The sequence below is a fragment of the Schistocerca nitens genome, chromosome 1, assembly GCF_023898315.1.
Source record: "Schistocerca nitens isolate TAMUIC-IGC-003100 chromosome 1, iqSchNite1.1, whole genome shotgun sequence".
Taxonomy (NCBI): Eukaryota; Metazoa; Arthropoda; class Insecta; order Orthoptera; family Acrididae; genus Schistocerca; species Schistocerca nitens.
Genome location: NC_064614.1, coordinates 790,815,132 through 790,829,247, shown reverse-complemented (window position 1 = coordinate 790,829,247; position 14,116 = coordinate 790,815,132). Strand labels below are relative to the sequence as shown.

General features: G+C 41.5%; 1 protein-coding gene across 2 annotated transcripts in view; it reads left to right on the top strand.

Annotated features, from left to right (window-relative positions):
- The window catches only part of LOC126262237 (DDB1- and CUL4-associated factor 1), a 220,578-nt gene that overhangs the window by 78,020 nt on the left and 128,442 nt on the right, over positions 1-14,116 (top strand). For both annotated transcript variants that reach the window (XM_049958721.1, XM_049958712.1), the window contains exon 7: positions 626-808. In XM_049958721.1, the coding sequence (XP_049814678.1) occupies positions 626-808 (183 nt within the window). The remainder of the gene's footprint in view (positions 1-625; positions 809-14,116) is intronic.

Below are 14,116 nucleotides of genomic sequence, written 5' to 3'. Positions count from 1 at the left end.
TAAAAATTGCTGTATTGACAGAGCAGTATGGGATGGCGCATTATCGTGATGCAGAATCCAATTATCAGCAATGTTGGCAAGGACACGAAGAACTCTTTTTATGAAGTCTTTCTAAAATTTCTTTGTAGTAATATTGGTTAACTGTTTGTCCATGAGACACCCACTCTTTATGAACAATTCCCTTGGAATCACAGAAGCACACAAACATACATTTCACTTTTGACTTTGACATGAGAGCTTTTTTTGGTCTGGGTGATCCCTTTGAGCACCATTGCGAACTTTGGCAGTTTGTCTTTGGATCATACTGAAAAAACCAACTTTCATCACCAGTGATTATACGGCTCAACAATTTTGGATTGATTTCCGTTTGCTCTAACAGATCAGCTGCCACATTTTTCCGTGTTTCTCGCTGTTGTAGTGTGAGATTTTTGGGGACCATTTTTGCACAAATCTTTCTCATACCAAGATCTTCAGTTGTTATTAGACGAACCATTTCTCGATTGTGCTGTGATGCTTCCTGAGACTTTTTTTTACAGTAACACATGTGTAATTATAAAGTCATTGTTCTTGTAATGTATATCCTGTATTTGATGAATGAAATTGTTATACTTTTATGTCATTACAGGGAATGATAGTAAGGAAAATGGTGACAAGTCCGGGTCTGAGCCACAAAATCACGTATCTCCCTTGCAAAGCCCACCACATCCCGTGGATAATATGGATACATTTTGTGGAGACCGCCTGAATGGTGTAGCTACAGATCTCTTAAAAAGAGTTGACAGAAAGCGATCTAGCGACTCGGATGATGGTAAGAACTGCTTCCATTTTAAGCAATGTGCTAACATATATGTTACTAACATACATTTTCCAATAATCATTTTGCATCTTTTAAACACCAAAAGCAAGCAGTATTTGTGGTACATTCATTAATAACTGCACTTAATCACAATTTTAATTCTTTATCAAGTAATGAAGTAATCGTCTACCTTATTAAATGATTAATCTGGTGCATAGTCACCCAGTCCCAGTTTGGGGTTGCCTGTCTAATAGCTTCTAGGGGCAACAAAATTTAGTATTTCCTATAATTATTGACAAAATTTAAAATGCTGTCATGTATACTCATTAAGAACTATAATCCTATGCTAATCCTTTAACATAGACAAATATTAGAGTTACAAACCGTGTACATGTGTTTTAGCAGTGTAGCTCGCAACATGCCAATTACACAGACTTCATTCATCCACTATTTGAGAATGAGAGAACAAGTAAATTCCAAAAAGCTTGACACATAATTCAAAACCTTGATGGCATGTTTTCACAATGCCCCATTCCCCCACTACACACACACACACACACCAGATGATGAAAGGAAAAAAGTGTATTGCGTACTACTTTTTTGCTGTTCATGCAGTAAAACTTCAGTGTTAATCATGATGATTACATTTTGTAGACTGTACTCACATGTTGTTGTGGTGGTGGTGGTGGTGGTGGTGGTCTTCAGTCCAGAGACTGGTTTGATGCAGCTCTCCATGCTAATATATCCTGCGCAAGCTTCTTCATCTCCCAGTACCTACTGCAACCTACATCCTTCTAAATCTACTTAGTGTATTCATCTCTTGGTCTCCATCTATGATTTTTACTCTCCGCGCTGCCCTCCAATATTAAATTGGTGATTCCTTTATGCCTCAGAATGTGTCCTACCAACCGATCCCTTCTTCTAGTCAATTTGTCCCACAAATTTCTCTTCTCCCCAATTCTTTTCAGTACCTCCTCTTTAGTTATGTTACTCTAACCATCTAATCTTCAGCATTCTTCTGTAGCACCACATTTCGAAAGCTTCTATTCTCTTCTTATCTGAACTAGTTATCGTCCATGTTTCACTGCCATACATGGCTACACATCTAAGCTGCCTCTGCTTAAATCCGAAAAAATGCCTCTTCATCACCCAAGAAATAAAAATCTTGGGGCAATTAATTAACGTCAATGGAGTCCTTTGTGAACCAGAGAATATGAGAGCAGTGATAAATTTTCTGACTCCTTGGCACATTCATGATGTGAAAAGTTTTCTTGGAATGTGCTCATATTACCAACAGTTCAAAAAGGACTTATGTTCCAAAGCAGTCCCTGGCACGAACTAGTGCAGGAAGACTCCAAATTTTCCTGAAATGAAATACAAGGAAGATCTTTCCTTGTACTTAGGGTGACACTGGTATCTTCTCCTGTTCTAGCATTTGTTGTTAATCGTTATGAGATAGCTGCACTTCTAGTGCATGTTCAGGAATATGCTGAAACGGTGATAGCTTATGTTTCCAGATTACTCTCAAAATCTGATACACACTATTGTAAAACCTTGAAAGAGTGCCTTGGGCCATCAACAAGTTCTGGCCATATTCCTTTGGCAAATCATTCACTGTTGGAGCAGACCATCTATATGCTGGCTTACTCATCTGAAGGATCCATTGGGTCAACTGGTGAGATGGGCACTGAAGCCTCAGGGGTATGTTGTCACAGTGGTGTACAAATGTTATACAAACACAAGGACATCGAATAACTTTTGAGGAATCCTTAGACAGAACACAGCCACGTGGAAGAAGCCTGCCATCGCTGCATTAACTGACGTTGCTGCTGCACTGAGGGAGAGAAAACTGGGAGGAAGTGCACCAGCATGCAGAAAAAATTCCGAAGTAACACCAGACCAAATTGCTTCCCACATCATTACCACCTCAAGAGTACCTCCTGACAAGAAACATACAAGACATATCAGACGACAGCTTCGTGACCTTAAAAAGAAGGCATCTCCCTCATCTGAGTATACCCATCCCTTCACAGTTTCAGACATTGACTCTGGACTGAAGGACCTCAAACCTCTTAAGGCACCTGGATTCGATGGTATCCACCCAGAATTCCTGATCCATATGGGAGGAAAAGCTAAGAAATGGCTGGCAGAATTCTTCACTGACATCCTGCTGACTGGTCAACTTCCATCTGAGTTTAAAAAGGTGAAGATAATATCTGTTCTGAAACCTGGCAAACCCAGCAACAGGGTAGAAAACTATCGCCCCATTTCCCTACTCAGCTGCTGCTACAAGCTTTTTGAAAGGCTAATATATAACAGAATAAGTAGCGCTATCTTAGAGAACGTTCCAGTTGATCAGGCAGGCTTCAGACCAGGGCGTAGCTGCTGCGACCAAGTATTGTCTCTCACATCCTTCATAGAGTCAGGATACCAAATGAAGCAGAAAACATCTGTGGCATTTGTTGATCTAACTGCCGCCTTCGACACTGTGTGGAGGGAAGGCCTTATCTACAAATTTCTCCGCATCATACCCTGCAGAACAATGGCTCGACTGATTAACAGCATGCTAAGTGATCGGAAGTTCCAGGTAATCACTGGAAGCAACATAAGTAAGGAGAGGAAGCTGAACAACGGATTGCCTCAAGGATCAGTTCTCTCACCCTTACTGTTCAACCTATATCTATCTGATCTACCTGACACTTCGTCCAGAAAATACTGCTATACCGATGACCTGGCTCTAGCCGTCAAACACCAGGAAATGAAGACAACAGAAGAGATTTTAGCCAATGACCTGTCTGCATTAGACAATTACTTCAAAATCTGGAGACTCCAACCCAGTGTGAGTAAAACAGAAGTGTGTTGCCTCCATCTAAATAACCAGTTGGCGAACGTAAAACTGGAGGTAAATTTCAGAGGCAGAATTCTTCGTCACAACTGGAACCCAAAATATCTTGGTGTCATCCTGGATCGTACACTACGCTTCAAACAACACCTTCTTAACTTAGCTCAAAAGCTGAGGACTCGAAACAACATCCTCCATAAGCTATGCGGAACTACCTGGGGATCTTCAGCAACCACCCTGCGAACTTCAGCTCTGGGCTTGGTATACTCAAGTGCTGAGTATTGTGCACCTGTTTGGATGAATAGTCATCATACAAGGCTTGTTGATACCCAGCTGAATACGACAATGCGCATAATATCTGGCACAATCAGATCTACTCCAGTTTATTGGCTTCCACTGTTAACCGGTATAATGCCTCCTGATCTACGCAGGTGTACTGCCCTTATGAGAGAATTCCACAAGATCTCCAGGAATTCTAACCTACCCGTGCATAGCGACCTGCCACTTTTAAATCGCAAGAGACTGAAATCACGTCATCCAACTCTGTGCGATGCTGCTGACATGGTTGCTAAGAATTTCAAACCTCTTGAAGAATGGAAAGGTCTGTGGGAAGCAGTGACAGATGTGCACCTGCATAACATCTTCTCAGGTGCTAAACTTCCAAGTGGATTCGACTTATCACGCAAGACGTGGTCTACTCTCAACAGAATCCGTACCAGCCATGGGCGATGCAGGGATGCTCTCTTTAAGTGGAAGAAGCTTCCTGATCCAGCTTGTGACTGCGGGGCTCCATACCAGACTGTTCACCACATTGTCAGTGAATGCAGGATTCGAGCCTATCACGGCGCCAAAGAGGACTTCCTGCTAGCAACTCCAGATGCAGTGCGCTGGATTGAAGGACTGGATATTCAGTTGTAAAGACAAACTTAAGTTTCTTGTGTGTCAATATGTACATATGTATATGTAATTTCATGATATGTCTGTATTAGCCATACGCTAAATAAAATAATGAGGGAAGATTTTACAAAAGAAATCAGATAGTGATTGTGTATGGAATGGGGATTGGTCCCGAGAGGGAAGGGGGTGTGAAATAGACGGTGACCAGAAAAACATAGCTACTCATACTAGTGGGACAGATGTGCTCTCCTTGCAGCTGTTTCAGCACCATGATCTGTCCAATCTTAATACAGCTTTTAGGTGTGTTAACATGGGTCTTGAGAAGATACTGATACTGGAGAGTGTGGCTCACATTGCAGTGGTGACAGTTGAGTCAACTGATAGATCAGATTTCACTAGCATGGCCTGCATTTCGATGGGTATGAGAAGAGGAAGCTGGCAAAGCTTATAAGTGACAGTGTAGTGGAGGTTTGTGGGATCACTCTTGAGGAAAATTGCTGCAGTAATTGGTGTTAGAACTGCACCTATTTTAGATTGAAGTCAGCTGACAGGTATCCCTGTTGGTGAACTCGTTATTGATGTCAACTCTGACATTATTTGTATAAGAGAGCACCACTTAAGCAGTGAGACAATTCACAGACCTCCTATACTGCGATGGAGGTTAGCTGACTATTTTTCAGTGTGCTTTTGTGGAGTGGGGTATTGGCCATCCATATGAAAAATGGCATATCATTTGATTCTGTTGACGTACCAAACCATTGCACTGAACAGGTCATTGAATGTTGTGCAGGAGCAGTTAAATTTACTGAAACTAAACTTTAATTAGAATTATCGATAGGTTCCATAACAGGACATTTCTGTTCTAGCTAGATAGTCCTTTGTTCACTTTATACTAAGTACCAAAAATTAGTTGTGGGTGGTGACTTTAATAATTAATTTTTATAAGTGATTGTGTAAGGGAAGGGATATTGAAAGATGTCCCAATTCATATCACCTGATGTAGTCTGTATTCTTTCCAACCAGAGTGCTGTGAACAGTAGCACAACAGCTGACAACATTTTTATTTATGTTTCATTATTTGAGGGGATTCCTTTTGTAAAAGGGTAAGTGGCCTGTCAAACCATCATGCACAAGTTGTAACTCTTAAAGGAGTTTGTGCACACTCATGTTAAATATAACAACAAAAAGACCGCTATACATTTAAGCTTTTGGCCAAAAGTGGGAACACACACATGTTCACATAAGTAACCCCCCCCCCCCCACACACACACACACACAAGACCACTGTCCCTGGCTGCTGAAGTACAGGACAATTGTGGCAAGATGTTTACAGTGCAGGTAACACAAATGATGAATATGTTCCCTCAAGACATTTTCAAGCTCTTTGAAAGTTCCTTTCCACTATAACATTTAAAACAGGCACTAAGAGGTAAGCTGTGTGACTGACTAATGGACTAATGATATCGTGTAGAACAAAGTGCATGTTATATAAAAATATTAGACATAATCACAATCTAGCTGCAGTAGCCCATTACAGACAGTACTGGAAGGTTCTTAAAAATGTCATTACTAATGCAAAAATCATGTTGTATGCGAATTGCGTAGCTAATTCTCAGGATTAATTAACCCTCATCAACCCTTTCATGGCTACAAGCATACGTCTATGCCTGGCAAGTAGAATGCCTTGATGGCTATTGGTGTTGTCTTACACCCATCAGATAGGATGACCTGTGTAAGATTCCCAAAGTCAACAAACAGTAATCAGTGAATTACTACATAAAACTCCTTAGAGGGTGCCTTGGAGGGTACGTTCCAGTCATGTATAGTTTGTGGGAAGAATGATTGCTGGTAATCCTCTGTGTAAGCTCGAATCTCTCTGATTTCACCTTCATGATCTTCTTGTGAGATATACTTAGGAGAAAGCAATTTATTGATCGACTCTTCTAGAAAAGTATGCACTTGGGACTTCAACAGCTAACCACACTGTGAAGCAGAACACCTCTCCTGCTATGTCTGACATAGGAATCGGCTTAGCATCTCTATGACGGTTTCGCACTTACTAGTTGGACATGTAACGAAATGTGCTGCTCTCCTTTGGATCTTCTGTATTTCCTGATTCCCTTTATCAATCCTATATGGTATGGATCCCAGACTGATGAGCAATTTTCAAGTATAGGTCAAACAAGGATTTTATAAACTGCCTCCTTTGTGAGTGGACTACACTTCCTTAGGGTTCTTCCAGTGAATCTCAGTCTGGCGGCTGCCTTACCTGCAGTGGGTTGCATGAGGTCATTCCATTTTAAATCACTCCATGCACCTACTGTTAGAAATGTTATGGATATGACAGCTTCTAGTAATTGTTGTGCAATTGTATAATCACAACATAGTAATGGTTCTTTCTTCCTAATTGATCCTCGGCTGCTTTCACTATTACATCTCTCAAATCTACCCATTCTCCTCCTACTGTATTTCTTTCCCCTGTTCTTAACAGTCATTTCATTATGCTCTCTCTGAAAGTCTCAACATCCTCTGATTCTTTCAGTTTATTCAGCTCCCATTTCCTTAAATTCCCACCTTGTTGCAGTTTCTTCATTTTTAATGTACAGTTCATAACCACTAGATTGTGGTCAGAGTCCACAACTGCCTCTGGAAATGTCTTAAAATCTAAAACCTGGTTCCTAAGTCTCTGTCTCACCATTATATAATCTATCTGAAACCTTCCAGTGTCTCCAGGCCTCTTCCACATATACAACCTTCTTTCGTAATTCTTAAACCAAGTGTTAGCTATAATTAAGTTATGCTGTGAGCCAAATTCTACCAGGCGGCTCCCTTTTCATTCCTTACCCCGAGTCCATATTCACCTACTACTTTTCCTTCTCTTTCTTTTCCTACTGTCTGAATTCCAGTCCCTCATGGCTATTAAATATTGATCTCTCTTCACTATCTGAATAATTTATTTTGTGTCATCATACATTTCTTCACTCTCTTCGTCATCTGCGGAACTAGTTGGTATATAAACTTGTACTACTGTGGTAGGCGTGGGCTTCGTGCCTATCGTGGCTGCAATAATGTGTTCATCATGCTGTTCATAGTAGCTTTCCCATGCTCTATTTTTTTTTTATTCATTATAAAATCTACTCCTCTATTACTCCTATTTGATTTTATATTTACAATCCTTTATTCACCTGACCAGAAGTCTTGTTCCTCCTGTCATTGAACTTCTCTAATTCCCACTATATCTAACTTTAACTTATCCATTTCCCTTTTTAAATTTTCTAACCTACCTACCCGATTAAGCAATCTGACATTCCAAGCTTCGATCTGTAGAAAGCCAGTTTTCTTTCTCCTGGTAATGGCGTCCTCCTGAGTAGTCCCCACCCGGATATCCAAATGGGGGACTATTTTACCTCCAGTATATTTTACCCAAGAGGATGCCATCTTCATTTAACCATATAGTAAAGTTGCATGCCCTCGGGAAAAATTACTGCTGTAGTTTCCCATTGCTTTCAGCCATTTGCAGTACCATCACAGCAAGACCGTTTTGGTTAATGTTACAAAGGCCAGATCAGTCAATCATCCACACTGTTTCCCCTGCAAAATCTGAAAAGGCTGCAGCCCCTCTTCAGGAACCACATATTTGTCTGGCCTCTCAACAGATACCCTTCCGTTGTGGTTGCACCTACGGTACGCCTATCAGTATCATTGAGGCACGCAAGCCTTCCCACCCATTTGGGGAGGTCCATGGTTCAAAGGGGGAGGGGGGGGGGGACATGAGATGTATAGCCCTATAGTTTTGTGTGTCTTTTCAATGACCCATCTGGAAAATGGAAATTATGCACTCTTTCTTCCAGTCATTAGAAACACTTCTTTTCTCCTGATCTAAGGCACATAACTGCTAGAAGACGAGCAAGATCTTTTGTGTACTCTGTCTAGAAGAGATCTGGTATCTCATCAGGTTCAGTGCCCTTTCATCTACTGTGCAATTTCAGTTGCTTTTCTGTACGGTGCTCAGTTACTCCGATATTGTGTCATTTTGACATATGTGACTGTTGAAAGGAGGAACAACAGTATGACATTCCTCGGAGAAACAAGTTTTGCAAAAAGATTTAGTGTTTTGGAAATCCCCCCCCCCCTCTCTCTCTCTCTCTCTCTCTCTCTCTCTCTCTCTCTCTCTGTGTGTGTGTGTGTGTGTGTGTGTGTGTGTGTGTGTGTGTGTGTGTGGGCGCGCGCGCGCTTTTGATGCCAGTATGGTCACTATGTGTCAGGACATATGGCTTTGTTCCCTTTTCTGATTTAACATAAGTATAAGACTCCTTAAGATTTTCTACTTTATTTAGGTTTTGTTTGTCTGTGAGACTTTGGTTACATTTAAATTCGAATTGTGGCTTTCTTTCATAGTAGCTTTCTAACACTGATGTTGAACCATGATGGGTTGTTCCCATCCCTCACAACTTTGCTTGGCACATATCTATTGAAAGCATATTATACAATCCTCTTCATTTTTGTCCATTAGTGCTTGACATTGTCATTGCTGAGGATGTAATTTTCACGTTGACCGCTCAGGTAATGTGAAATCTGTTCCTTGTCACTCTTATTGAGTGGAAATATCTTCCTACATTTCTTCAAACAGTGAAAACCCCACGTTAGAATGTCAGGATAGATTTCTAATCACCGTGTAGATTACCCTTTGAGTAGTAGACAGGCACAATGAAATGACAGTTACACATTTAGTTTTTGACCAAAGCGACTGTCAACATAGAGTGGAAATCTGGATTGGGACAGGGAAGGGGGATGGAAAGTAGATTACAGGTGGGGGGAGGGGGGTGGGGTGGAGAAGAGCAACTGTCACATTGAGTGACAGTCAGGTGTGAGACAGAGGAGAGGGAGAGTTTGTAGGGTGCAGCACTGTTTGGCATAGTTTGCAGGGACTAGATAGAGACACGAGAAGACTGCCTGGTGCAGTATTTGGAGGCTGTGGGGCATGGAAGTTGGGTGAAGGGGGGGAGTGGAAAAGGAGAGGAGCAGGTAACGGCAAGGCAGGCGGTTGCATTGGCATTGGCAGAGGGTGAGGAAGCTTGAATAGGGAGGAGGTGATTGGACAGACGGGACAGAAAATGTTGGGTGTAGGGTGTGTGGACAATAGGTTACCACAGAGTGAGGCTGGGATAATTTTGTAGGTGGAGAATGTGTTTTAAGGATAACTCTTATCTGCGCAGTTCAGAAAAGCTGCTGGTGGAAGGGGGGATCCAAGTGGCCCAGATTGTGAAACAGCCATTGAAATCAAGCATGCTATGTTCAGCTGTATGTTGTGCCACAGGGTGGTCAACCATGCTCTTGGCCAAAGTTTGCCAGTGGATGTTCATCCTGGTAGACAGCTGGTTGGTCGTCTTACCAATATACAAATCTGTGCAGTGATTGCAGCAGAGCTGAAGGTCTTACCAAGGCCTTCAAAGACAGGCACTATTGCCAGAGCTAGTCTGTCAACTTTTCCCCAGACGCTCACTGTCCTCCAATCGCCCCTAAGACCTAGCTACAAAGGAGTGCCCCTTTCACCCCCATACCAATCTGGACTGGAATAGCTGTACTACAACCTTCGTCAGACCTTTGGTTACCAGTCAGCATGCTCTGAAATGAGGGTCAGTTTACCCAAGATCGTTCCCATCCCTCCTAAAGTGGTTTTCCATCAATCATCAACCTCCACATTACCTTAGTCTATCCCTATGCCACTCCTAATCCCAATCCCCCACCTCAGTTATCATATCCCTGTGGAAGAGCCAGGCATAAGACCTCCCCAATCCATCCACTTCCAGTTCAGTGCTGTCACAGGCACATCTTACCCCATCAGTGGCTGGGACACCTGAGAAAGCAGCTGCATCATATAATAGCAATCCTTGCACAGCGTTTTACATTGGTATGATAACCAACCAGCATTCCAGCTGGATGAATGGACACTTGCCAATTGTGGCCAAGAACATGGTTGACCACCCTGTGGCACAACATGGAGCTGAACATAACATGCTTGATTTCACTGGCCATCTTGCTTCCCCCCCCCCCCCCCCCCCCCTCTCCGTCACCACCAGCTTTTTTGAACTGCTCAGATGGAAGTTGGCCCTCTGCCAATGCAACTGCCTGTGGTTCCCCTTCCCCGCTCCTTTCCTTTTCTGCCTCCTCCCAGCTCCCTGCCCCACAGCCTCCCAGCACTGCACCTGACAGTCTTCTCATGCCTCAATCTAGTCCCTGTATGACCCATCAGACATCACTCTTCTCTCCACCCCCACCTGTATCCTGCTATCCCTGCCCCTTCTCTGCCCCACTTCAGATTGCCACTCAGGGTGACAGTTGCATTCTGGTCCGAGCTGCCAGAGATGCTGGTCATATGTGCTTGCTTATGTGATAGTGTGTATGCAACTCAACTTGTAATCTTTATGGTGAGTACCAGTAGCAATCTATCCTGTTGCCTTCTTTCTTTATATTCCTATTTACGGCTGTATTCTGTGATACTGTAATGGCCTTATGATCAGGGATTCCCTGGTTTATGCTAACTGAGCTGAGAAGTTCAGGGTTGTTGGACACTGGTAGATCTAATGTTATTTTCACGAGTTGTTTCTCTAAGTAGCTGCTCAGATTTTTAGGTAAGGCATTTAGAACAGTTGAAGCCGTGACTTCCATAACAGCACAAGTCCACCAACTTGACTTCTGAGAAAATCAGTTATTTGACACATCTGAAACTATTTAGTTTATTATACTGATTTTTTGTGTGCAGCTAACTATTATACTTATGTATGACGTTGCTTTATATCGGTTTAGGGTATGAAATATTGTTAAAAATTATATGTGCCATTTTGGAAGTCACTGTATTCTAAATTGTGCAATTTCACAATAAGAGACCCCAAAGCAAGTTAGCAAGATAGAACCAGTATTTATTTTGACTTGAATATATCTTTAGTAGTGTGACTAATACATTTGCACTTTTAATCTCTCAGACTTCACCTTGTGAATCAGAATGTTTCTCCTTTTGCAATCCATATTTCTGCATCGGTTCTTCAAAGTATCAGTGATGATGGTGCTTAATGGATGCCATGTTTCGCAGAGCCCTTTATCTTTGGAGCTTTTGTTGGTATATCATCATCATAATCTTATTTAAGAAACCGATTAAGAATACATTTCTGTTGGTTCTCAAATGGATCACTGACCAGACCACTTGCAATATTGTTTACAGTCACACTGCTCTCAAGGCACTCAGTGATACTGTATGTTGTCACTTTCAACTTCCCCTGATTGTCAGAGTAACAGGTTCTAGAAAACTGGAGAAGAAGCTTTTGTAATCTCTGGTCATGGATTGCTCAGTGTCAATGATGCTGATAATAGTATTTGCATTTTCCTGGATTATTGTAACCCTCTGATTTGGTGTGTAGACATTGCCTTGTTTTCATTTCTTCAGCTTTATACAGTCGAAGTCACAGTTACAAGGGAGGTACGAATGGCCTTTTGTTCGACACTAGTTCATGGAACTGTAGTTTTCACTTCAGTAAGCACACCTCTGCCACCAGTGTTCAATCTCTCTCTGCAGCATACGAGGGATATTCCGTAAGTATATAGTGCAAATGTGTGGCATCACTGTAATCGCAGTAAATAAATTGAAAAGCCCGCAGCATAAATTACCAAAATAAACAGGCAGATTGTGACCACATACAATTGTGGCTCTGTACTATCAACTAAAACATTCAGTGTGAGGTTGCCAATGCTACACAATGGATCCTGCCCCACCCACCCTGCTCACAAGAACTCAGTTCATGCGACTTTGACCTCATTCCACAACTGAGGAAATGGTTGCATGGGAAGTGCTTTGAAACAAGGCGAATGTCCTCATGGTGTTTTGGTGACAGGTGACACACATTGATTGCAACACCAATGGCATTCAGCACCTTCCCCCTTATTGGCATTGCTGTGTTTATGCATGGGGAGACTACTTTCAAGCACAGTAGTTGATTTTGATTCATTTTTGTTCCATTTGCACCTGTACACAATAAATTTACACAGAGTCCAAGTGTGTGTGTGTGTGTGTGTGTGTGTGTGTGTGTTTTCAACCCTTACCACGACCTCCTGTACTGGAATTCAATTTTTTGTTGGTATGCAGATGCACCCTGCCGTAGCGGTGCAGTGCAAGTTGTGGAATTTTTATGTTGTCACATTATCACAAGATATACCATAGTTTCCATGACTTACGGAATCCCTCTCGGACATTCCAATGGAAATAAAGAATTTCATTGCTTTCAACATATGGTTTCAGGCAGCTTTCTGTCCATAGTACTCTGTAGACAGTTCTGCGGCCTTTCCATATTTCCATAGAGGATCCTGCTGTTAACCAATACTAAATTAACATTTTATTCCTTTAATCTGCCATGACAAATGTGCTCTAATTAATGGGAATAATATTCTTCTCTGTCTGAAATCTTAAGGTGTCTTATCAGGTCTTCTATATCCTAAAAAACCAACATTTGCATCACACACATACTTCTCTACCCTAGTAATTACTTCCTGCATGTAGCGCGCACCTAACCCATAAGCAAGGGTCCTACAACTATTCACTCAGTAGTGGAGTTCGAGAAATCTTTTTCCAAGGTTGTCACAAAGTCATATGAACCTTTGGTCTAAGCCTTCCACCCCACTCCAAACCAGAGGACCGCACATTCGATTCTAGGAATGATGCAGCACAATGTGAATGAGGCTACCTATCTTCACCAAAGTAGCCAGTCACCTGTAGGAACCGAGAATGGCCCCTGAACCCAGGTGCCAGACGTAATTCGTGCTGATATGAGCCACAATTTTACTAGTGAGCTCAGTCATTGCCGGAAGAGCCTCTACTGTAACACAGAAGTGACCTTGTGTATAAGTTAGTACAATCCTTCAAACATATATGGTCAAGTTTCGTGAAACAACTTTTGTAATTAGGAGCTGATAGAGGTCCACAAAATTTGAGACATCTAAACAAAAAACTGGAATTGTATTTCATGTAACATATATATTCTATGACGACGCATTTCATAAACATTTTGTAAGGAGGTGGAATTAAATCAGTAACATAACATTGTAATAGAAGTAATCATCTTGTAGTGTTGCGATTCTTCTTATGCACATGCTTGCTATGAAAACAGGACAGGGAATTCCGCCGTATGCATGACACCTTTTCAGTTTCATTTTACCCAGATATGTTTCACCACTTTTTGTGCTATTTTCAGTGGGTTATTTTATTTTCTTACTCTAAAATAGTTGTTACGTATTAACATTTAGAGAGATTTTTGTACAAAATATTTACAATTGTGAATGAATAATTGTTATGAAATATTATACATCATTTGTTTACAGTTCACAGTTGAGATATGGATTAACGACCAGATGCACTGTATGTTGTTTATTACATCATGTCTAAAGTTCTAGTTATAACTTAATTGGCAAAAGTGTGGATGTACACATTAGTTTATATACCTTAGGATGAAGGTACTGGGTATTTATAATGGTAGCTAGTCTGCTACACAACTTACAACTTGTCATCTGCAAACAGCAAAACATAATTTTTATTT